Here is a 24,436-nt window from a genome sequence, read left to right as displayed (position 1 = left end):
AGTGTTACGCGCTTTCAATATTGTAGGCCTTCATATTTAATTTTCTTCAGACTCTGAAATACTACTCTTATAGTCTGTACGGTAAAACTGAATAAAATATAAATGATCAGAAATTTTATTCTCTATAACTTTTGTGTTTTAGTACTTTTTGATAGGACTAATAACATAGGTATTTAAAAATGTAATTTTAGGTGCCTTCCCCTAAACTATAATTTCATTCAGGGTGAATAAAAAGTGTTTAAAGCTAAGACTGAAATTTCTTATTCCCCAACTCTATATACCGATTTTCATTAAATTCTGTTAACCCATTTTCTCATGGCTCAGCGCTGATATGGACTTAGCAACAAAAATGCAAATTCAATTAATATCTGTGGTATCATAGACGGTATAAGACATAAAAAAATCGGAAATTTAATTCTACATAACTTATGTAGTATTTATTGATAGGACCACTAATAATATAAATATTTGAGAATTAAATTTTGGGCCTTCCGCTAAACTACCATTTCACTCAGCATGAATAAAATGATTTATAGCCTAGATTGTACCGATTTTCATTCAATTCTCTTCAGCCATTTTCTCGTGATGCGTGTACATACTGACAGAAATTACGGAAAAGAAAATAGGGCATTTCCTTGTTACTGTGGACATGAACGAAACAGAAATACCATTCTTTTCAAGTTCTGAGCAATGTACAGACAAAACTCTTATTTTATATATATAGATTACAATTTTGGAGTGATTTAAAGCATATTTTATTTTCCATACTAGCTGTAGTACCTGGTGTCGCCCAAATAGTCTTAATGTTTTGATTGTTTTAGTATTACCAGTTACAGCAGCTATGTGTGAAGTGAACCTTTACAGAATTCCTTAGTGAGATATTGATTGATATTTTATGACCTATTTTGCAGTTTTAGAGTTATTTAGATGTGCCTGATTTAAAGTTTTAGATTATTTAATTTGAGTAATTGTCCCCTCAGAAGACAGAATTAACTGGGAAGTATTTGATCCTTTTTAAAAAATAATGTGATAACTATCTAGATAATATGATTCACACTATTTCAACTGTCATTTAGACAGTAACTAATCACCATTGCGACCCAAGCAGTGGATTCAACACTAATTCTCTCATTTTAGGCTATTTACTTTCAATCCCATCTCAGCCCAGGTCCGAATCAAGGCTGAACGTGTACTCAAACGCTATCCAGAGCATCACAACACATCTCGGAAACACAAACAATGAATTCGACATTAATATTGGTTATTTTCCATTTTTTGTATAGGTCGCCCCCTTCCATTCTCCACTCCAAGCAGCGGTTCGGATGTTTCATGTCCATAGTATTTTTTTCCAGATAAGTCGGTTGTACCAAGTGTCATTGAGGGCTATTCTGGAATATACCCAAACACATACATAATCTCATTCTTACATTATTTTTTCCCCCTTCTCAATCTCCATTCTGGTTGTGGCTGAAGTATGACAACCATCCAGTATCACAGTTCAACGCAGCGACCTCGTATTCAACATTAATATCAGTAATTTTCGTTTATTTTCATATTTCACTACCTCCCCTACAAGTCCTAGGGGTGTTTATCCCCAACAGCATTTATGTATTTTTTCAGATAGTAAGTCACGTGTACTAATTTTGTATGAGGACTATGCTGGAAGAAACACACATACATTCGTAATTTTTTTCATTTTCTTTTCTACCCCCTCTCATCTCCATGCCAATGGGGGCTGAACATGGACCTTAACGACATCCGGAGTGTCATTCACCTCAGCAAGCCCATAAACTATAATGAACATTAATATTTGTAGTCTATTATTTTTATGTCACCCCCCTTCCTGTGTTTTTTATTTTTTTACTTTTTATAAATCACTTCCACCTCTAAGGTTATCTTACCCCATACTAATCTCTTGCAGATAGCCATGTGTACCAAGGTTGGTTGAGAGGTATGCTAGAACATACACACAAACATCCACAATCTCGGTCATTTGGAGATTTTCTTTTCTTCGCCCGTTTTCATCCCCAACACCTCCTGCCGATTGGGACTGAACTTTGTCTTAAACAGCATCCAGAGTGTCATAGTTCGTCTCAGCTGCTGGACCCCAACTTAAAAGAACAAATTTTTCAGAGTTCCCAGTGCTCTCACTGCACCTACAGACAAACTGCTGCAACTTGCTAATCAACAGGGAATTGAATCTACAATTGAAGAGGTAACTTGTAACTCCGTTTTAATATGCTGGGTAATGAAGTCTTTGGTAGGTTGCACTTAAAACTCTGAAAGTAAAGATTTTTCAACATATTTATTCCTGACAACCCATTGAAGTAATTTTTATTTCAGATTACCCACTCCTTGGAGCCAGCCAATTTGCCTGGTATATGGCGCTAGTATGCAAGATAATAAATTCATTGTCAGTTATCACTTAAGATAAACTCCCCACATACCTGAAAGAAAATCTGTTATCCTTCTCTTACAAGTGTCTATAATTTTCTTGAAACAAATACCAAGTTCCCAAATATGCACAAACTAACAAATATTTATGTATACTATCAGCAACAGTATTACCGAACAAGTGACAGCGCAGTCTGGGTCATGTAGCCACCACCTTCCATTCGAGATATACAGAGTTCGAATCGCACTGTTGGCAGCCCTGAAGATGGTTTTCCATGGATTCCCATTTTTACATTAGGCATCGGCTGGGGCTGTACTTAAATAAGGCCACGATCACTTCCTTCCCACTCCAAGCCTTTCCTGTTCCACCATTTCCGTAAGACGTATCCGACTGTGCGACGTAGAGCGAATTATATCGGAAACAATATTTTCTGAGAAACCGTTTTGTTTGATCCTGGCAGAGTGAGAATGCTTGTATTTTTTAACAAAACTTAACACTATTAAGGGCCTGTACTACGACTGTCAGGTAAACAGCCTGATACGTCGGCTGCAGTTTTGCAAACTAAAATATTTTCTTGCGTACTACTTACGGATTTTAACAACGGTATTGTAATGCGGAAGATGTAGTAACATTTTTATTGGGTTGGTAATAAGGTTACTGAAAATATAGTGAAATTTAGCGCGGTGGAATACGTGTTCACTGGTGTTTTCGTTTGTTTAGCTCTATTACTAGAATCCAATATCAGACTCTTATTAAGCTATAATGTGGAAGTTCAGGCCAAAAACAGAAATCAGGACTGAAATATACACATACGAAGAAATGTTAAAATTAATTAACTGTATAAAGAAACTGAAACTGTTCTAGAAAATAAAGACTGAAAATGTAACCTGGACGCAAAAGTTAAGATTCAGGTTATGTATCTTTCTTTGTCTAATACTATTTACGAGGACGCGCGTGACGGCAAATAAAATTTATATTCATGATTAATGCCACTGATCCAGCGTAGGATCATTAATTTTATTATTAATTCAATTTATTGTTTGCTCATTGAATAAGTAGTCAGGCTCAGCTTCTTTTCAATACAAGGTGAGAGTAGTAACTGGCAAGCATTTATCTCACTTTAGCGTAAATACCTTTGTAGCAAGTTGTTATGAAGTAAAAGAAATATAACCTCCTTAGCAGCCTCATTTGACGGACGAATCACCATGAACAACGTTGTATACCTTTACTCCATATGTGCGTCACGGGATAGATTTGTAATAGAACCCACGCTTTTGACACGCATGTTAATGATTAGGAAATGTGTACTATCACCTCTAGTACCCTACCGACTATCATTTAGAACGTAAAAAAATGTTATAGACTATTGGGACTCGAACCCACGAAAAACTGCACAGCAGCAAACGATGTTGCCCTAACGACCACGGCTACCCATGAAACTTCCGGTTGACTGCTTGTGTGCTACTGATATAGTCAGTAGCAACAACTTTCAAGCTTGGGTCATCTTTGAGAATTCTGTGATAGCTGGACATGAAACATGACATACTTTATAAATATATACATAGATTACATTGTAACAACTTAATTTCCCACAGCATCATGCAGATGTAGATTCATCTTTATGTGTAGCCATCTAGATTCTTTACAGTAGCATCCCCGATAGGAGCAAAGTCCCAGATAAGAGCGTTAAGTGCCTCTACAACTTCGGCATAGCTAACCTCGAGAATATTCTCCCAGATTGTACATAAACGGAATTCGTAGTACGCGTTTCCATCCGAACTTCCAGATAAATGTGCGAACTGCAACATAAATTTAAACTGCACTTTTATCTGGCCGTGTAGTACAGGCCCTTAATCATTGTTTTTATCATTCACTTGATACCTGGTGCATTTTTTTTACAGATATTGTATTCAAGGTGTTATATTTGTGTTTGACACACTGAAAAGTTATATTAACAGTTGACACTGAAATAGATTGGCTTCATTCATAAGAAAGAACACTTCAACATATGGTTTGTGGAAAAGATGCTAGTAACACATAACACAATATATTTTACAATAATACAGAATTGAAGTGTAAACATAAAAATGCATATCTAATTATATAATTTTAAAACTGATTTTACTTTATTTCAAGAATGAAAGTAACTAAGTTCGGAGACCAAAAAAAAAATTAGTATATAGTACAGATGAAAACTCTTAACAGTGTCTTAATGTTTCCACATTTTCATGGATGTTGCTAAAAGAACCATAGAATTGGTCAATAGTTCAAAACTGTTTGCTTTAGTGTTTAACCCACCTGAATGCTGGGTCCGCTACATGAATCTGCACATTCCATAATTCTATCTCTGGGAACTCCTGGATGGATATTCACGCTCTTAAGGTCTTTACGTAGCATTTCGGCCCAACATTGCTTAGTTTGTCTCTTTGGTCTTTTGCCGATGACCTTAAGGCTGAAGCTCATCTTGGCAATTGTGTCTGTTCCTTCTCATAAAATGTGACCAAAACCAATTGAGTGATGCCTGCTGTCCCTCTCAGCATCTTTGTCTCATTTATGCTAAGCCAGCGATATCTCAAGTCTCGTGGCTGGCCAACATTCGCAGCCATAGTGTGATGGATGACAGAAGGGTACTCTTTATTTTAGATGATCTTTCATCCTGTGGTCATCAGTGACTGGTATTTTACTTTCATCCAGGCTGCACTGATTTTTGAGTTGGCCTCTTTGGAAGAGGGTGCCACCATCAGCTATCATAAAATGAAGGCATTTAAATTTTCTAACTCTCAACAGGTTGTTGCTTGCTACTTTTATGTTTCCCATTGATTGTGTGTCTGACTGACTGTACTCTTTCCTCCTCACTGAGGTGCAGGCCATATTACACCAGTCACTTCATTCTTTTGAGTTGGGGCATTGTTCTCTGCAGCCAACATAGCATGAAAACAGGTCCACAGTAATGTCTGGTGCAGGTCACCTCTCACAGTGTCGATCACTACACTGAACGGAAGCTGTGATAGGGCGGAACTCTGATGTACGTACACCAAGATGGGAAAGTCTTTGGGTGGTTCTGCAGCAGTTTGAACATAACTCCCTGGTTCTGCATAAAGCACCTGCACCCAGCTAACAACATATTTTGGCACACTACATATTCAAAGCACTAGCCTGAGACCGTGCAGTACCCAGAGGTGCCAACCTTTGAAGTGGGTTATCAGTAATCTCTCTCTCTCCTCAGAAAAATTTCAACTCAAATTCAAGACATACTTCTCCCTTCTCAATCATGACCGTTCCTTTTCCCTTGCTCATATCAATCTATCAAATATATCATATTACACAATATGCACATTACTTGTTAGTTTTGTGGTAAAACATTCTTTGTTCCTCACCCAGCAACTGCTTTTCAGTGTAGCTTTTCTCGAAGCATCCTTCCCCCCTGTGATTACATTTTCGTCTTCTCAACCATAAGTGTTTCCAATGTAGCTGGACTTGATGTAGGCCTGAATTGTCAGTCTGATTTTTTACCTATCAAAACTGGTAACTTTTCCTGCGAGAGTTACTTTGAGCAAATACAGTAGAGACAATACGCGACACTGAACGAGATATCAAGGGACAGCTATTAGAGCTCTCTCTAGCGAGTAGACCTGAAAACTACTGATTCTGTCATAAGAGCACGTGTATTTTTGTGTGAAGTTCTTGGTGTTATTTATGCGTTTTCAGTGAGTTGACATAATTAAATAGTAGCGTGTGCCATTCCTTGATATCTCCTCTCAACATGAGGGGAAAGGTATGTGCTGTGTTTGGCTGCAGTAACTATGAAGTAGGGAAGAATGCGCGGCCATTCTTCAGGTTCCCTCGTGACAAGAAAATGTAAGTAATATTGTGTGTTGCAAATATATTCTTCCAGTGACAGATCTTTATAGTACTTCATAATCTTCTGACCTGCTCAACCCGTATCTTAATTGGCTTAAAATGTAATACGCATATTTTATTGTATAGTGCAGCAGCTTAACCTTCAATACCGATGTGTTGTTGTAGGTGTGATTTGTGGGTTTTGAAAGGTCACATGAGTGATTTGGATAAGGTGTACAAGAAAGAAGGGACGTTACGCTTATATAAGAATTATAAGATCTGTTCAGATCTTTTCCAGGCCAGCGACTTTAAAAATCCTCGACTATACAGCCAAGGGTATGTTAAATTTTTACTCTAATTGTACGTAAATATTCCTCAAAGCATCACTATCGACAACATTTTCATACTTTTCTTTCTTTTATCCCTCTTCTCAGATTAAAGCCGGGATTTTATAGATTTTCTTTCTGTTAGTAGGCTTCATGTTAAGAGGAAAATTGTCCAGCTATTAAATGTTAATTCATTGCATCATATGTGTAAGGAATGTGCCAATATTTTTATTGACAAGTGTCTTAATGTGATGATACAACGTTTTTAAATGAGAAAAAAGACAAATCCAAATGTAAGAGTTCAGACAGGAATGCTAAAGCTAAAGAAGTAATGCATAAATGAAAGATCAAGCCATTTCACAGCAGTCCATTTCACATCTTGTTTATATGTCTAATTTCAGTCTTTGAATAATAACCTTTTAAATAATTCTTCATTTATCCAGAATTGCTTTAGCAACTTCAAAGTTAATATCTCATTAACACTTTCTTTCTAGACATAATTTATTTACCGGTTTCCGTATACACTTTTCCATTGATATTTGAATTTAGCGCGATTATTTCAGGTCAAGTCACTAGGAGCGCCACCGTCGAATTGTCTCCCATTTTGGCAAGGCTAAATCCGTAAGTGTCGCGCATTATCTCTATTGCATTTGCTTTGAGGTACGCTTAGAGTAAATACAATGCAATTTAAGGTTTTACAGTGGAGAAAAGCAGACTAGAGCTCCTTTATTAACAATGAATTTCACAACACTCACGAGTAAAAGAATGTAATGATCGCGTAAGTATCGTCGAGAACTCACAAACAATGAAAGGAGGAATGTTGATGAGTAATGTTTGAAAGGATTGGACATAGAATTTTCTTTCGTGTTAATGCAGCTATTCTGTAATAAACTTTCCTTTGCCCGTAATCACGAGGTGAAATCCGTTATAATATTAGGGACAATCCGTAATAGTTGGCACCTCTGAGTACCTGATCGAAGGCCTACTCAAGGTCCAAGAATACGAGATGAAGTATGCCCTTCTCACAGTATTTCCCACCTAAGAGCTGTGGATCATCAACTGCATCAGTCCTACTGCAATTCTTCACAAATCCTGCCTGGTTGCAGGCCTTAATGATCCAGTGAATCCTTTTGTCTAGAATACGCTTGAGGACCCCCACAGCGTGACAGAGCAGCTGGATAGGGTGGTAATCACACTCAGCGGTACTTTCTTCTAACATGGGTATGGTGCCTAACAGTTGGGGTTCATTCCCCTCTGATAACATGGATGAAGAGCTGTGCTAACTGTTGTGCTCCTTGGACAACAGAAGTGGTCGGGATTGGCTCGTAGGGGGATTGTTTAGTTTAGATCCGAAAATAATTTTGCCAGTGTTCTCCCCCCCCCCCTCTTCAACAACCAGCAAATTACCACTTTCATCACTTGACACCTTAGAATCAATTAACGTCCGATTTGCAATAACTTGATTTAGCAATTCTATAGGTACTCCCTCTCTTTCATGCATGTCAAGTTTTGCAAATCGTGCAGTTTGTCATGGCTATGATTTTCTTTGCTTCAAAGACTGATCTGTATGCATTCAAACAAAACAATATTAAGTGAAATAGTGAAGACCAATACTTCGCAACTGAAACTCAACACTGGTCTGCATTTAGGGCAGTCGCCCAGGTGGCAGATTCCTATCAGTTGTTTAGTCTTCTCTCAAGAGAATTTGCAAATTTATCGAACATCCACCTACGTAAATAATTCTAATCCCCAACTCCTCTCCTTATAAACTAATATTTGCACCAATTTGTCCTCCCGAATTCCAACTACCGGTACTGGTCACGCCTCCCAGCCATACATGGATATGCAGTACATCAGAACAATGTTCATGCCAACATGTATAGCAAAATGAACCCTACTGTACAGTAGAAATGTATATTTTCATGAAGTATTTACACGCTTCTACAGTATTACACAGGAAAATGAAAACTAACGTCGTTCTGATCGACTGCATGTACATGTGTGGTTGGGACGGATGACCAGTCTTAAGGACAATAGATCAGAAGAGCATTGTGGGATACGTTATTGCTCACACACCACCGATATAATGCACAAAAATCTTCATCTTTGATTCCAGTTCTTTACAACTGATCTCATTTTTATCCCGCATTGAAATGAAAAATGAAATGGTGTATGGCTTTTAGTGCCGGGAGTATCCGAGGACAAGTTCGGCTCGCCAGATGCAGGTCTTTTGATTAGACTCCCTTAGGCGACCTGCGCGTCATGATGAGGATGAAATGATGATTAAGATGACGCATACACCCAGCCCCTGTGCCAGCAAAATTAACCGATTATGGTTAAAATTCCCGACTCTGTCGGGAATCAAACCCGGGACCCCTGTGACTAAAGGCCAGCACGCTAACCATTTAGCCACGGAGCTGGACATCCTGTATTGGTATCGACTGAACTAAGGTGGTTGAAGGAAGAATCCCACCTCCCAATACTTATGTGATTTTTTATGGCTAGTTTATGTAATTACAAACATATTCCAGCTTAAAATCTAGTTAAATGACTAAAAAAAGGTACATGGTTTGCTCCTCTGGTTCGGAACACCTTCAGCTACATTGAAGGGAGACTGTAATAAAAGCAATTCCTTTTAAATTTAGATTTAAGTCTATAGCCATCCGCAAGTTATTTAGAGTACATACTAAAATCTATAGCAACTTCTCCAGAATTTTGAAGAAAGATCACTTTCTAGGACCCCTTACACACACAGATTTTATTACAAATTTGAACACTGACTTGCTGAATGTTTGAACTCTTTATGAAGGAATATTTTATCTCACCATAACTGTTTTTTCTTATTTCATATGTGGCAATTTTTATCTTAATACCCATTTTTAAGCTGAAGGTGTTCCAACCCACAGTAATGAAACATGCACTTTTTTAGTCAACTAACTAAACTACGCTGGGATATGTTTGTAATTACATAAACTAGACATAAAAGGCAAATATTGGTTACAAGCATTCTTCCTTCAACCTTAACCTTAGTTGTTCAGTTCCTTACTCTTATCATTTATATTCTTCTTACTAATAATAAGTCCTTATACAGTTGTTTAACACTTGTATAGTTATACAGTGAATAAACTCTGTATAAGAGTTGTATAATTTTCTTACTAATAAACGTGGTATACGCATTGTATTACTATACAGCACATATACACTCGTTCCAAGTCTTAGGAATCTCTTCCTGCAGTTCACTGACGTATTTTGCAAGTACACCGCCTTTATGATCGCTTTTGCTGGTTATCTACGAGCAAAACTTTCCGGAAAGTCGCGCAGTAGCACAGCATATTGAAAAGGCCGTGGCAACACAAAGTGAGAGAGCTGAAAATTGGCTCATACTGATATCAACATTTCTTCAGCTTGCTTGTGTAATGAACGCCACGAAAGAAATGAAAAAGCTTAAGAAAAGATCAAAAGCTCCTAACTGGGATAGTACGGAAAACGTGAGCAGTTTATTTTCGTGGAATTTTTACTGTCTACAATAATATAATCGTGGTGAAATATTCGACTTATCCATATAACATTGAACACACATTGAAAGAATGGACGATAACGATGATCTTCACAGTATGTTAAACATAGAAGACATGCACCATTCAGAGGTTATGGAGGCTAGACATCTTCGTAAAGTAAAACACTTTAATGAGACGGAATGACAATGAATGGCTATTAAAGGAATGATAGTTGGACGTATTTTTGTGTAGTAATGTGTTACTGCTTAATAGACTTGAAATTGCGAGTTTATTATACATTATCTGCCTCTACAAAGATCGTTATCAAATTTGAGTACCCTAAAAAGGGACATATTCCTCGATATAAGAAATGGTATAACTTGAAAACCGTACGTAATGATTTCCATACTTTGTACTTGAATACGCAGAAATATGATGTATAAATGCCTAATAGAAACCTTTTTATCAAACCTTTCTTTTAGCTACAAAACAGGTTTTCCTTTCTCCTAAAAGTAAGGATTTTGGAATGTGTACACTTTTCAACTCGCCGATTCAATTACAATTGTCTACGTTTTCTGTTCTATCCCAGTTAGGTGAGCTATTGATCTTTTCTTAAGCTTTTCCATTTATTTTTTGGCATTCATTACACAAGAAAGCTGAAGAAATATTGATATCAGTATAAGCCAATTTCCAGATGTCTCACTTTGTGTTGCCACTGCCTTTTCGATATGCCGTGCTAATGCGCGCCTTTCCGGAAAGTTTTGCTCATAGGTAACCAGCAGAAGCGATCATAAAGGCCGTGAACGTGCGAAAAAAGCCAGTGAACTGCAGGAAGAGAATCCTACGCTTTGGAACGAGTGTATATGTCCTGTATAGTAATACAATGTGTATACCACGTTTATTAGTAAGGAAAATATAAAATGCTTATACAGGGTTTATTTGCTGTATAACTATACAAGTGTTAAACAACTGTAGAAGGACTTTTCATTGGTAAGATGGTATATGTATAAGAAAACCAAGGTCCAATAATAGTCTTGAGGTATTCCCCTCTTAATGATTACAGCAACGGTTCTTAACCGAGGGGGGGGGGGGGGGGGGGCGTGGCAAGCAATGAAAAACACACACGAATTTGCTACAAAAACGTATCGTACCGCTAAATCATAAACATAAGAAAAAAAATTTCCTAAAATTATTATACTTTATAGTAACATTCATACGGAATTAGTGTTTATAAATCGTGTAAAGAAATGTGTAAAAAATTATAAAAATATAAGAATTTTTATAATGAAGTACAGTAAAAATTCCTGCATTTTAAAAAAATTTTACACACTTTTTCCTGTGTATAAGAAATGCTATAAAATGATAAAACTGAAAAATAATAAATTAACTGACAAATGTGAATGAATGACAAATTTAAAGGAAAGAATTTTTATATTTTTATTATATTTTCAAATTGTGTTGAGCAGTTTCTATCAACATATCTATGTGAATCCGAGTTTTCTACGCTGGCTTATATAAAATCAAAATACCGAGCATGGTTAGATGTTGAAAGTGATCGAGGTGTGAAATATCACAGTTCGAACCAAACATTTTAAAATTTGTGAAAGAAAAATCAGTGCCAGCCTTTTCATTATTCATTAATTCTATTCTTACAAAATCAAATCAAATGATTTAGTTTGAAATAATAATTGCAGTGAGCACAAAATCCTCCATAATATTTATTGTAATTAGTTTTATTTTCCTGTATTATTATGCGTGTTATTCACAAGTTTCTTTGGGGTATGGTGCGCAAAGGTATCACCGAGCTATCACTATAAAATTTGTCACAAATGGAACATAACAATTGCTTTTACACATATCAAGTGAAAAATCCCTGGCAAATTAAGAAATACCCTCGTTATTTGAGAAATATGAAAACATACTTAAGGCTTGTAGACAGGACTGGTTTATGTCGTATTCCGCTGCTGATGCCGTCTTTTGTTCTTTTCTTGAGGTCCAGGGCTAGCACCGAGGAATGCGAGTGCTATGTCTGTGGATTCTCATTATCTTTGTGCATTAAGAGTAGAGCGGGTAGTTCAAAAAGCAAAATGGAGGTGAACAGTACTTACGACGTGATTTCATTTTTCGATGAGGCAAATGAACAGGTTATTGTTAAATTACAAGACCTTAAGCTATTGCCGAAGGAAGGGAGATGTGTGAGCACCAACTGTAGAGGAAACTGCACTTTGGTGAGGAAAGAGAGGAGTGGATTACTAGGATTTATTTTCAGATGCAGAAGGTGCAAGAATTTCAGAAGCCTAAGAAAAGGCACATTCTTCATCAATTCCAAATTAGAGTTGAAAACTATCTTTATTTTAATGTGGTTATGGGCGTCGAAAACACGCGTTTTAGCGAGTGCAAATATTTTAAACATGAGGAGGGCCTGTGTACTGCAGCAGTATAGATATTTCCGCGACATTTGTTCGTGGAAATTGATCAATGATAAAGATTACTTTCAGTTCGGTGGTGTAGGTACTGTAGTTCAATTAGATGAAAGTGTCATTACGAAAAGAAAATATAATGTTGGAAGAGTAGTTCAGCACAAATGGATTTTCGGCCTGTATGACACACAAAAAAAAGGGGAATGATTATTTACGTAGATAACAGAAAATCTAAAACATTGACTGATATTTTGGAACATGTTCTACCTAGCACTGAATTATGGACTGACTGTTGGCGGGGTTATTCAAAATTGTCTACTTTGGGGGGGGTTTCACCGTTCATACACAAAACCGTTAATCACAGCTGAAATTTCGTGGATCCTATCACTGGTACCTGCACCAACCAAGTTGAAGGCTACTGTGCACGACTAAAACGTTATGCCAGAAACATGGGAGTAATGAACTCCAAACTGCTCCCAGAGCACATTGACCAGTTCATGTGGCTGGATATCTACGGGAAAACCACTAAGGACGCTTTCAACAACTTGGTGCAGCAGATTACAGAGAGATATCGTAAGTACCACAAAAATTTATTTTTGTTGAAAGAAATATAACATGATCCCTGGACCAATAAATATTTTTTTAATTTTTTCGAACGAAAGTAGCATGATCCCTGGACCAATAAATAACTTAATGAATCAGTTAGGGCACAAGTCCACAACTTGTCCTAACGATATGTCATAATATGTTCTTTTCCGCAAAATATCCATCCTTTTTTCTTCAACACATTTCTCTAACCATTTCCAGATTCCTATAAACTTCGAATTTTTTTTAGGAGTTAGGACGTTACTCTTTCTTCTACATCCTTTGAGAAACTCTATGAAAAAGTCCATAGGACAGCCATTTCCAAAAAAAAAAAACACTGTGATCGGTAATCTGTCTCTGTATTTTAGTTCACTAGTCCACAGAATTTTTCTTATGTACATTGGCCATAGATTTTTGTCGCCTATTAAATCTTGCATATCCCGATACAATTCACGAAATGATGTCATTTTTTTCTTCTTTTTACAGCAGTACCGTGAAAATTACAGCACTTGTCGACAACTCGTGATCAAAGAACTTCAGCGAACAAAGACATTACACACGAAATTTTCAACGTGTGAGACAAAAGACATACGTGTCACTGTGAGCGTAACACCAAATGTACTTGTAAAGTGGTAAAGTACGCATACATAATATACTCCAAAAATGAAATATTTCTTTATTTGCCAGGGATTTTTCACTTGATATGTGTAAAAGCAATTGTTATGTTCCATTTGTGACAAATTTTATAGTGATATCTCGGTGATACCTTTGCGCATCGTACCCGTTTCTTTGTAAAGCATTTGAATTATAACTATTACTTAAAAATATGTAATATTATGTATTAAGCACTCATAATAATAATAATAATAATAATAATAATATCACTATACAACTTTTTTTTAGATATTAACCCCAAACAGAAAAGTAGAACTTTCATAAATCAATAATTCACTAGGAAGGTGTGAAATACTTTGCGGATGAAAAGGAGGCGAAGGCACACAAAGGTTGAGAACCTCTGGATTGCAGGATCTGATAATGCTTCACCTACTCTAATTCTCAGAGATCCATTTTCTAGAAATCCAGTTCTTTACTCATTTATATGTAAAAGAAAATAAAGGTCCAATAATACTGCCCTGAAGAATTCCCCTCTTAAAGACCACAGGATCAGATAATGCTTAACCTACCCTAATTCACCGAGTTCCATTTTCTAGAAATATAACTACCCATTCAGTCATTAACGTCCAACTGCACTCTTTTTTGTCAGTAGTCTCCCACGACCTACCCTATCAAATTCCTTAGGTAGATCATTGTGATACAGTCTATTTGACTTGAAAATCCTGCATTTACTTGCATAATTCCCTTTAAGACATACTTTCTAAATACTATTCTTGCATTTTCGCATGCCGTATAATTTCCACTAGTGTGTCTGGTAAGAAATCGGACACCCCTTGCACCTAATAAGCCTGTTTCTTTGATTCCATGCATCTGCGAACGAAAACTCCAAGACCATTAACCATACCTTCCAATTACCTGCTACCCTGCCCTGCCTCCATGTGGGACCACAGATAGCTGCATTTGGTCTCTTATAACAACAAGGCGAGTTAATTGGAAAGCGACATGCAAAATGGGATGATTGTTTTGTGGTCCAGATTGCAGAAAAATTCCTAAGGATGAGAAAGAAGTGCTTGACTATGTAGTAGAACTGGGAAATGATGGGATTGCTGTATCATATGAAATGATGCATATTAAAAGGACATAGAAAATAAATGTGACATTACAATGGGATGGTGTGTTCATTTTATGCAGAGATAAACTTAGTCTGCAAAAACAAACCATGCTGGCTTACTGTCTACAACACGATTACATGGAAAATTAATCTAATTTCCAAAGTTAGTCATCAAACATGGACAAGAAAATTATTTTCTTCTTTCTCAAATCAAAACTTGGACCAAACTCCCGTTTATTTTTATATAATGCGAAGTATGATGGTGCAGATGAAGAGTGCGTCTAATGTCTTAATTAAAACAACAGGCGCGGAGAATTTATCATGTTAGCAGTTACGGCAGACGACAGAAAGCTATCACCCTTTGTAGTTTTCAAAAGAATAACTCTGTCGAAGTGCAATCTTCCAGCTGGCATTTTCATTTGAGGGCAGGAGCAAGGATGAATGTCACCTGATTTAAATGAAAGGCTGGCTGAAAGTTGTGTGGGATCGACAACCAGGAGCTTTTTGAAAGTTAGAAACTTCATTTTGTTCCGTATTGAACTGGGATTACAGTACAATGAAAATGTTAATACCATGTCAATACCATGGATGTTTATTTTTGTGAGTATATATCACATAACATCATATATATCACAAACCTCAAGCTGGACTTTTTTTTTTTGCTACTTGCTTTACGTTGCACCGACACAGATAGGTCTTATGGCGACGATGGGACAGGAAAGGGCTAGGAGCAGGAAGGAAGCGCATTTGCCTGGTGTAAAAATGGGAAACCACAGAAAACCATTTTCACGGCTGCCGACAGTGGGGTTCGAATCTACTATCTCCCGAATACTGGATACTGGACTATTTTCTCGTGTATCATACCCTAACTATTGTGTTACTTTCTCTGATTTGCATTCATTGTTCTAACTTGTTATAATTTAACTTTTAACATTAATCCTTGTATTTGCTGTCAAGTGTTTTATATTTTAACTAGTCATAGTTTAACATTTGTCTTTTAGGTGCTATCATGTGTTATATATTGCTATTTGATAAGTTGTAATTTGCTCAATTAATTCGTTGGCTGAGGATGACATACAGCGAGTGTCGAAACTAGTACCAAACTTCTTTAAACGTTATGCGATATATACTCAGATCAATGAACATTCATGGTATTGAAAAGGTGGACCTTTAACATTTTCATTTTACTGTAACCAAGAGCTTTCTCAATATGTAGACTTTCATGACCACTCAACGACATAAATTGGGGATATTAGGTCACGTAATGTTAATAATCAGCTGATGTGTTTCGATCCTGCGACCAGGATTGTCTTCAAAGCAATAAGAATGTATTGGCAATTGTCACTCCATAGCAACCAAATTAAGTATTATATCCTGCAGCTTTACTTCATGAAAAATCTATGCTTGTTTTGGACAGTTTGATATTTAGGAGCCCATTAAAAATTGGATGACCCGTCTCAACACCATTCCCGCCATATTAACAGGTGGGCTAACAACGATTTTACAGCTGCTAAATGTCTCTTGGAACAAACCTTCCAAAGATCATCTCCACCGCTTTTATGCAGAATGAATGGCACATGCTTCCTTCGAAACAACAAAAAGAGGCAGCATTAAGAGACCCGGCATTGAATAATTGGGCTCTTAGTTCTTCGAGCTTGGAATCTGATCATGGAAGACACTGTCACGAAGAGCTTCAAGAAGACCGAAACATCTAACACAATGGATGGCTGAGGATAACGGCATGTGGGACGACAAAATGTATACGAACAATTCCTGCGATGAATATTATCCATCTACCGGTACATCTTCGGAAGAAAACTGTGGAGGGCAAAGGACAGGTACATTGATTTTATTTACATACTTAATGGGCTAATTTTGATTCACACAATTTTTATGCCTGATACTTATTATGCAATATTTGTGTTGCTACGGTGGACCCGAAGATCAAGTTCACTTTATTCCAGCTGCTTTTTGAAGCTGTTTATCACAATTTTACATCCGATTTTTTCATAGTCATAGCATAACATGCATACAATTACCCCCCCCCCCCCCCCTTTCATGTTTTGCCCTCTAAATTTTAAGAGGGAAATTATGGGAGTAAATATGCTACCTGCTACATCTTGCTGAAGCCCTACAAACCAGTTAGTAATTTTGCAGACATGTCTAATATAATCAGAAAGAATAGTTTCCCAAAGCCTACATGTAACACAATTGAAGATGACTGTAATAATAATTATTAACTTAATGTTGTATGGTCCACCTTTTTTAATACTATATTATGCAATATTATTGAATTACATTATTAAACTAGGGACTAGTTTCGTCCTTGGCTGGCCATATTCAGCCTTAATGTAATACATCTAATAACTAGACGAGTGTAAAAACACACTATTGACATGGAAACTAATGTACAAACACACAATCAACATTAAAATTTGGGATGAACTAAGTGTGAAATCTGAAAAATAAATTAAACTATATTCTTAGCATCTGGAGTGTGCTCATCATCCAGACTATGAATATCAATTCTATGAATATCGATACAAGAAAGAGTCTGGATGATTAGCATATGCAGAACATCTATGCACGTTGTGCACTTCTCTTATTATTATAACAATTCACTATTTAATGAAATAATTCCCATCAAATCACGTTCTTCAAAATCAAATTTATGGTATCCTTAAATGTTTAAATGTGGAATTAGTTTTTCATTATTTGTATTGTATTTTAACTAATGTTTTTGGTTTTTATGTACCATTAACTACTTACGGTTTTCGGAGACGCCGAGGTGCGAGAATTTTGTCTCGCAGGAGTTTTTACGTGCCAGTAAATCTACGTACACAGGGCTCAAGTATTTGAGCACCTTCAAATAGCATTGGACTGATCCAGGATCAAACCTGCCAAATTGGGCTAAGAAGGCCAGCACTCTACTGCCCGAGCTAACTTAGCCTAATGCACCTTACCTACTTTAACCCGGCTAAGATGCCAGGGCACGGCTGCCTACCTACTGTTTTAGTGTATATTTTTTTTACTCTGCGATACTCTAATTTTAATTTTATTTGTTAGTTATGTTCAAATGTGCTAAAGGAAGCTGCATTTTCTGGCAAGGGGGTGGGGTACAATTGACGACCACTATGTTAGTTCCACTTTCAACTGACGAAAAAATTACGAACACTCATAATGCACACGAATGGGGAAATAAAATAGAACATGTCATATGAGCCATCATAAAAATGTAGTTTTTAAAGAGACCAAGTGTCTGGTTTCAAAGTTATAATGAAAATTGACAGGAAACTGTCATATATAGTACAATAAATGTCAGTACTAAGAACTCTGTTCAGTGACTTGCGCAAGCAGTTATGAATCTAGTACATCAAATTACTTCTACAAAGTGGAAAGAGGTCTTCCACGACATTCCAGACTTGATTTAACCATGGTCATTTATTCATCACGACATGCTTGATACGAAAATATGATATTGAATTAAGCGCTCGCCGCGTCGGAAAGGAACGCCCCCTTCAACATAACACTATGGATCGCATTGCCCGTGATAATATGTGCAATGTCCCGCACTAGTGCAATATTATTACACCTGAACAACATTGTCGCTACAATGAAATGTATACATTAACAAAATGCATTACGTCCTTTTAAACCGAACTATAAAGTGCACTACTTTATCGATCGCACTGCGATTTCCGAACCCTGTATACAGTACAGCGCATAGAATAGGAGAGGGGCAGAGTAACTACACCGCGGTTACGGAAGGAAGGTGGAGAATCGAGCCCTATTGGTATTTAGTTATATCATAATGACTACAAGTACCTGCCCACTTTATAGCTGGTAGGTATAGTGGCACATTCACGAGCAATACTAGGCAATTACTGAGCGAAAAGTGAATATTTTGAGTCAACAAGGAAGCTGCCTACGTGCCCGTTTTGAGTAAACGCGCACCAGGGTCACACATCAATCATGGCCGCTTAGCAACCCGCAAAAACACAACTCCAACGACATAAAATATGTCAAATTGATTACAAGCATTTTCATGACACTTCAGCAGCCTGCGTGTAATCAACCAAGAACTCTTACGTCTTCAGTACGGCCGATGTAGCAAAATTCGAGTCTCTTCAGGTCTCTTACACCGGTGTAAATACACCATGCGAGATCGCGAGACGCCGCGTCCATTTGTGACCTCGGCAATGCAGTTGAATAACATAGATAAATCTTGGTTTTGCGAATGTCATATGTGAAGAGCATACTTTGAAGCATCACAAATAACAAATATATATCATTATGAAAATGCTTAACCCATTAATATGTTAAATATGCAATTACTATCCAATATGGCCTCCACCAAGCATCATTATCATTAAACCAAAACACATATGTATTTCAACACGAGGACAATGATAGAAAGAGTTTGTTGCATTTATTCTAGTACAAACTCTATTAGTACTCTTTTAAATAACAGGAAAACATCGAAAATAGAAATAACTTGCCTACATACCAAACATCAAAAGTAAAAAGTTTCTCTCTGTGCACATACTTCGAAGTAATATTCCACAATTGTCCCAAAAATTACTTTGAAAGACGAAAAAAAATACTATATATACGTGTGCACGCACTGCACACATAAATACGATTAATAAATAACTCGATCACACGCTAATAATGACTTCAATCCATGCTTGTTTCTATACGTGATGATAAATGTTTGTTGTTGTATGAAGAATAACAACACACACACTATCCTAAAATTATTCCCGATATATCTAAATATCGTGCCATTCAAACAACGCTAAATGCCATCAACTACAATAAAAAATTTACTCATTCTATTCAGAATGTGTATTCGTCAGACCCAGCAGAGACGCAACACGTTGACACAATTAAGAAATCTAATTAGTTTTGGACAAATCTACCAAACTTTAGCAGAAGTCGTATCGCTCATAATCAAATTTTCCTTAAATATGTCACTTTATACCTTCATTTAATATGGTATTAACTTATTCCATTCACACTACGTTTCATTAAAGCATTTTGATTTCCAAGTCATAATTTCACAATTCTAGCTACAATACACACCTCTTCCGGATCTCTTCCTCTCTTCTCGAGCTGTATCCTCTTTTCCATGCTGCACTGAACAGTTTTCGTTCTCTGGTACACTGTAACAAACGACTCCGCAGAGCTTCCTTCAACCTTTGCCTTCAAACCGGGAATGACGGACAGTCGCCACAACGTATTCGCGGTGGCCCAATACCGTCTTAGAGGGGTCTACACAATAACAGAACACAAGAGGCGGGAAATGTAACACATGGATGGGACTACTTTCGAAGGAACCAATCACGTTACTTAGTGAAACTCTGATGCGATATACGTGCCATCTGTTGAGTGAAACTAGAAATTATTGATCGATAATATTATTCTTCCGACGCGTAAAACAGGTACATCCTAGGCTTTATTACGCAAAATCATCATTTCCTGGGAAAGAAGGTTATTTAGATTATTCTACTACCGAACATAAACACTTCAATTACTCTATTAGAAATATAACATACGCACAAAAAACTGCAGGCATAGCCATTAAGCAAACTGTTTCTAATAGATAGTACTGAAATAGCTGACAATATCTTCACGGATTTTAGACAATATTATCGTATGATGTACAAGTCCTCAACTCGTTAGGAAGTCTATATCAGAGAATGGTAAAATCAACGTAACGATGTATGATGATAGCTTTCGAGAACGACGCCGCTCATAAGCACTTCACTTAAAACCGTGGTTCGGTGTGGACCTGAATATCAACGTTGTATGAATTCCTAAAATCAAGCAGTAGTATCGTACCGTGTCAAGTCTGCACGCTCGTAGCAGAATGTAAGCGATGCCACAGAAATGTTCATGCGAATCCTCGGCAAGTCCGCCCTTCCCTCTTGCGGCGAAAATCGATATAGAAGCCCGTATTGATTCTGGCGAGTTGTTTCATTTCCAACGCGAAGTAGTTGGTAGCTGAAAATAACAAACAGGTGGCTGGTGCTTCGGAAATATCCATGCCACTGATGTTGACAAGAATGAAACCATGGATTAACAAAGGCAGGTTTATCATGTCATCAGCCAGCGGAAGATTGTTCTCCGAAGCATGCATTATAAGACTTGCAGTTCAAATAATCGCGGAAATAGTTTAATTTATGAAGAGTAACATGTGTAAATGATAAGAAAATGTTTTACAGGGAAGTAATTCATAGAAAGCAAGGCGCGATTTTCTTCGTCCTAATCACACTCATTCCGTATCGTCTCAGCTTAAATCCGAGACACGAGTATGGATGGCAAAGAGTTTAGGACACAGCTTCTCTTGAAGCTGGACCGATCAGATGTGGTGGTGGTGATTTTTATTTTGAGATGAAGTACAAGTAGGCAAGGGATTCGACACTTCAAAAAATGAAGATATCGGCCAAAGAAAGACAAGGGTCATGAAGGGCATAAAAATAAAAGACTTCCTAAAATTCGCAACCTAATACCGTCGGGGTCGAAAAGAACACGAGTTGACCAAGGGAGGACAGATGAAAGTTAGGAGCCTGGCACAAGAAAGTGGAAGCAATGCTAGGACTCAGCTAAGGCCCCCGTGCTCGCCAACCCACTCTCCCAAGCTAATAGTCCCTGGGTCCCCTTTTAGTTGCCTTACCGTAGGTGTTATTCTACCGCCCCACCCACAGGGTTAGGAGTGATCAGAGTAGGCTTCGCCTTAATGGTGGCTTCAGCTCTACAGCTGTATGTTCACAAGGTGGTGGGCTGGTCCCACTGCCAGCTGCCCTGAGAATGGCTTTGCGTGGTTTTCTATTCTCACTAACGCGAATGCCGGGACAGTTCCTTTTATAGACAACACGGCCACCCTCTTCGCCCTCCTCTGCACCTTAAATCACTGCTTCTCGTCTCCTTACCCTAAAAAGGCCATCACCCTCTAGGAGCTTTATATTGCTTTCTTTTTTTTCTTCTTTTTTTTTTTTTGAAAGAAGCACATCTATAAAGCTGAGAGGGTTCTAATCCCAAAAGGCCTCTATATTTTTGCACTCTTGCTTAGATATGAACTGAGTATCGAGGGAAGTCAACAGATTTGGGAAGGTTATGTGTAACAAACCACACCATTTTTTTGTATGTGGGCAATTTTATTTTAGGGATAGGCTATATTTTATGTTTCTCAATATTTTGGAAAATACACTCAATAACAAAGTAAAGGTTAACTGACAAAAACATTATCCCAATAATATTGCAGTAATAATTATTAAATTAATGTCGTAAGGACCACCTTTTCAGTATAACCCACGCCATTTGACTAACATGCTCTTTCTTAAGTTCATTAATTTTATTTCATTTTATCTATCATTTTTTCAGATTAACTTCATGGACACCGCAATGAATTAAGAATGTGTCAGTTTTAACCATATCTTCAGGTGCCGTCCTGACAATGTGGGAAATTGGGAGTGAAATTTCTAGATCCTAATGAGTGGATAGGAGATAGAGATCTGCGCACAGATGGCCTTCACTTAAACCGCAGTGGTACGTATAAGTTAGGAAATTTGTTTGGAAGGGAGGTACATTCAGTGAAACAGGTTGGTCTAAGGAGCGGTGATAAGGGTACAGAAATATGGAAGTCAAGTAGGGATGACATAAAAATTTTAGTGTTGAACTGTAGAAGTATTACAAAGAAAGGAATAGAATTAAGTATTTTAACACATATATACTTACCAGATATTGTAATAGGAGTTGAATCATGGCTGAGAAATGATGTAATGGATGCAGAAATTTTCTCACGGAACTGGAGTGTGTATCGTAAAGATAGGATTGGTATGGTGGGAGGGGGAGGATTCATTCTGGTGAAAAAAGAATTTGTAAGCTACGAAAAAGTTAAAGATGACAAACATGAAATTCTTGGTGTAAGGCTCATTTCTAAAGATAATAGGCAACTTGATGTCTTTGGAGTGTACATTCTAGGAAAGCGTAGCGCTGACATGGATTCAGAATTATTTGATAAGATAATCAGCTATGTGGGAAATGACATAGAAAGGAATGTGATTGTAGCGGGAGATCTGAATTTACCAAATGTCAATTGGGAAGGAAATGCGAACGACAGGAATCATGACCAACAAATGGCAAATAAGCTAATATGGGAAGGACAGCTGATTCAGAAAGTGATGGAACCAACTAGACGGAAAAATATCCTGGACATGGTGCTGGTAAAACCAGATGAGGTCTATAGAGAAACCGAAGTAATAGATGGTATTAGTGATCATGAAGCTGTTTTTGTCATAGTTAAAAATAAATATGATAGAAAGGAAGGTCTTAAAAGTAGGACTATTAGGCAGTACCATATGGCTGATAAAACAGGCATGAGGCAGTTTTTAAAAAGTAACTATGATCAGTGGAAAACAGTAAATAAAAATGTAAACAGACTCTGGGATGGGTTTAAAGCAATTGTTGACGAATGTGAAAACAGGTTTTTACCTTTAAAGGTGGTAAGGAATGGTAAAGATCCACTATGTTATAACAGAGAAGTAAAGAGACTAAGAAGGAGGTGCAGGTTGGAAAGAAATAGAGTTAGAAATGGTTGTGGAAGTAAGGAGAAATTGAAGGAACTTACTAGGAAATTGAATCTAGCAAAGAAGTCAGCTAAGGATAACATGATGGCAAGCATAATTGGCAGCCGTACAAATTTTAGTGAAAAATGGAAGAATATGTATAGGTACTTTAAGGCAGAAACCGTTTCCAAGAAGGACATTCCAGAAATAATTAATGAACGAGGGGAGTGTGTATGTGAGCATCTTCAAAAGGCAAAAGTATTCAGTCAGCAGTATGTAAAGATTGTTGGTTACAAGGATAATGTCCAGATAGAGGAGGTGACTAATGCTAAAGAAGTATTCAAATTTATATATGATGTTGTTGTTGTTTGAGTCTTTAGTCCATAGACTGGTTTGATGCAGCCTTCCATGTCATCCTATCCTGTGCTAACCTTTTCATTTCTACGTAACTATTGCATCCTATATCTGCTCTAATCTGCTTGTCATATTCATACCTTGGTCTACCCCTACCGTTCTTACCACCTATACTTCCTTCAAAAACCAACTGAACAAGTCCTGGGTGTCTTAAGATGTGTCCTATCATTCTATCTCTTCTTCTCGTCAAATTTAGCCAAGAAGTAAGTATAAATAACCACCTAATCGATACTTTATTAATGCCTCAGGCAAAATTGAATAAAATTAAAACTTACAGGACATGTTTCGACCACTTAGTGGTCCTCTTCAGCTGTATAATTAAAGAACTGAAAAGAAAAACATTGACAATAAGCACAAATAAACGTTCTTAGGAGACTCCTTTGATAAAAATGGAGGTCATCAGAATAGGTCATCTTGCCTCTCGTTCTTGTTTGGAAAAGATGTTTATTCTGCGCTATCTAGAGGGTCTGTCTTTGAGCGCGACCTGGTGAAGTAACGATGTGATACAGTTTGACAATACATGGAAAGCTCTGGAGAGAAGGGAAGTAGAGTTATATCGCCATCTAAAATAACGTTATAACTCTACTTCCCTTCTCTCCAGAGCTTTCCATGAATTGTCAAACTGTATCACATCGTTACTTCACCAGGTCGCGCTCAAAGACA

The 24,436-nt window shown here is 37.3% G+C and overlaps 1 protein-coding gene across 1 annotated transcript in view; it reads right to left on the bottom strand.

The window, feature by feature from the left end:
• The window catches only part of Mapmodulin (acidic leucine-rich nuclear phosphoprotein 32 mapmodulin), a 157,267-nt gene extending 137,051 nt beyond the window's left edge, over nucleotides 1–20,216 (bottom strand). Inside the window, exon 1 of the mRNA XM_067157066.2 lies at nucleotides 19,875–20,216. Coding sequence (XP_067013167.1) covers nucleotides 19,875–19,922 — 48 coding nt within the window. The 5' untranslated portion in view covers nucleotides 19,923–20,216. The remainder of the gene's footprint in view (nucleotides 1–19,874) is intronic.
• Nucleotides 20,217–24,436: the final 4,220 nt, after the last annotated feature.

Source organism: Anabrus simplex, chromosome 1 (genome assembly GCF_040414725.1).
Source record: "Anabrus simplex isolate iqAnaSimp1 chromosome 1, ASM4041472v1, whole genome shotgun sequence".
NCBI lineage: Eukaryota > Metazoa > Arthropoda > Insecta > Orthoptera > Tettigoniidae > Anabrus > Anabrus simplex.
This window is presented reverse-complemented; position numbering and strand designations above follow the sequence as displayed.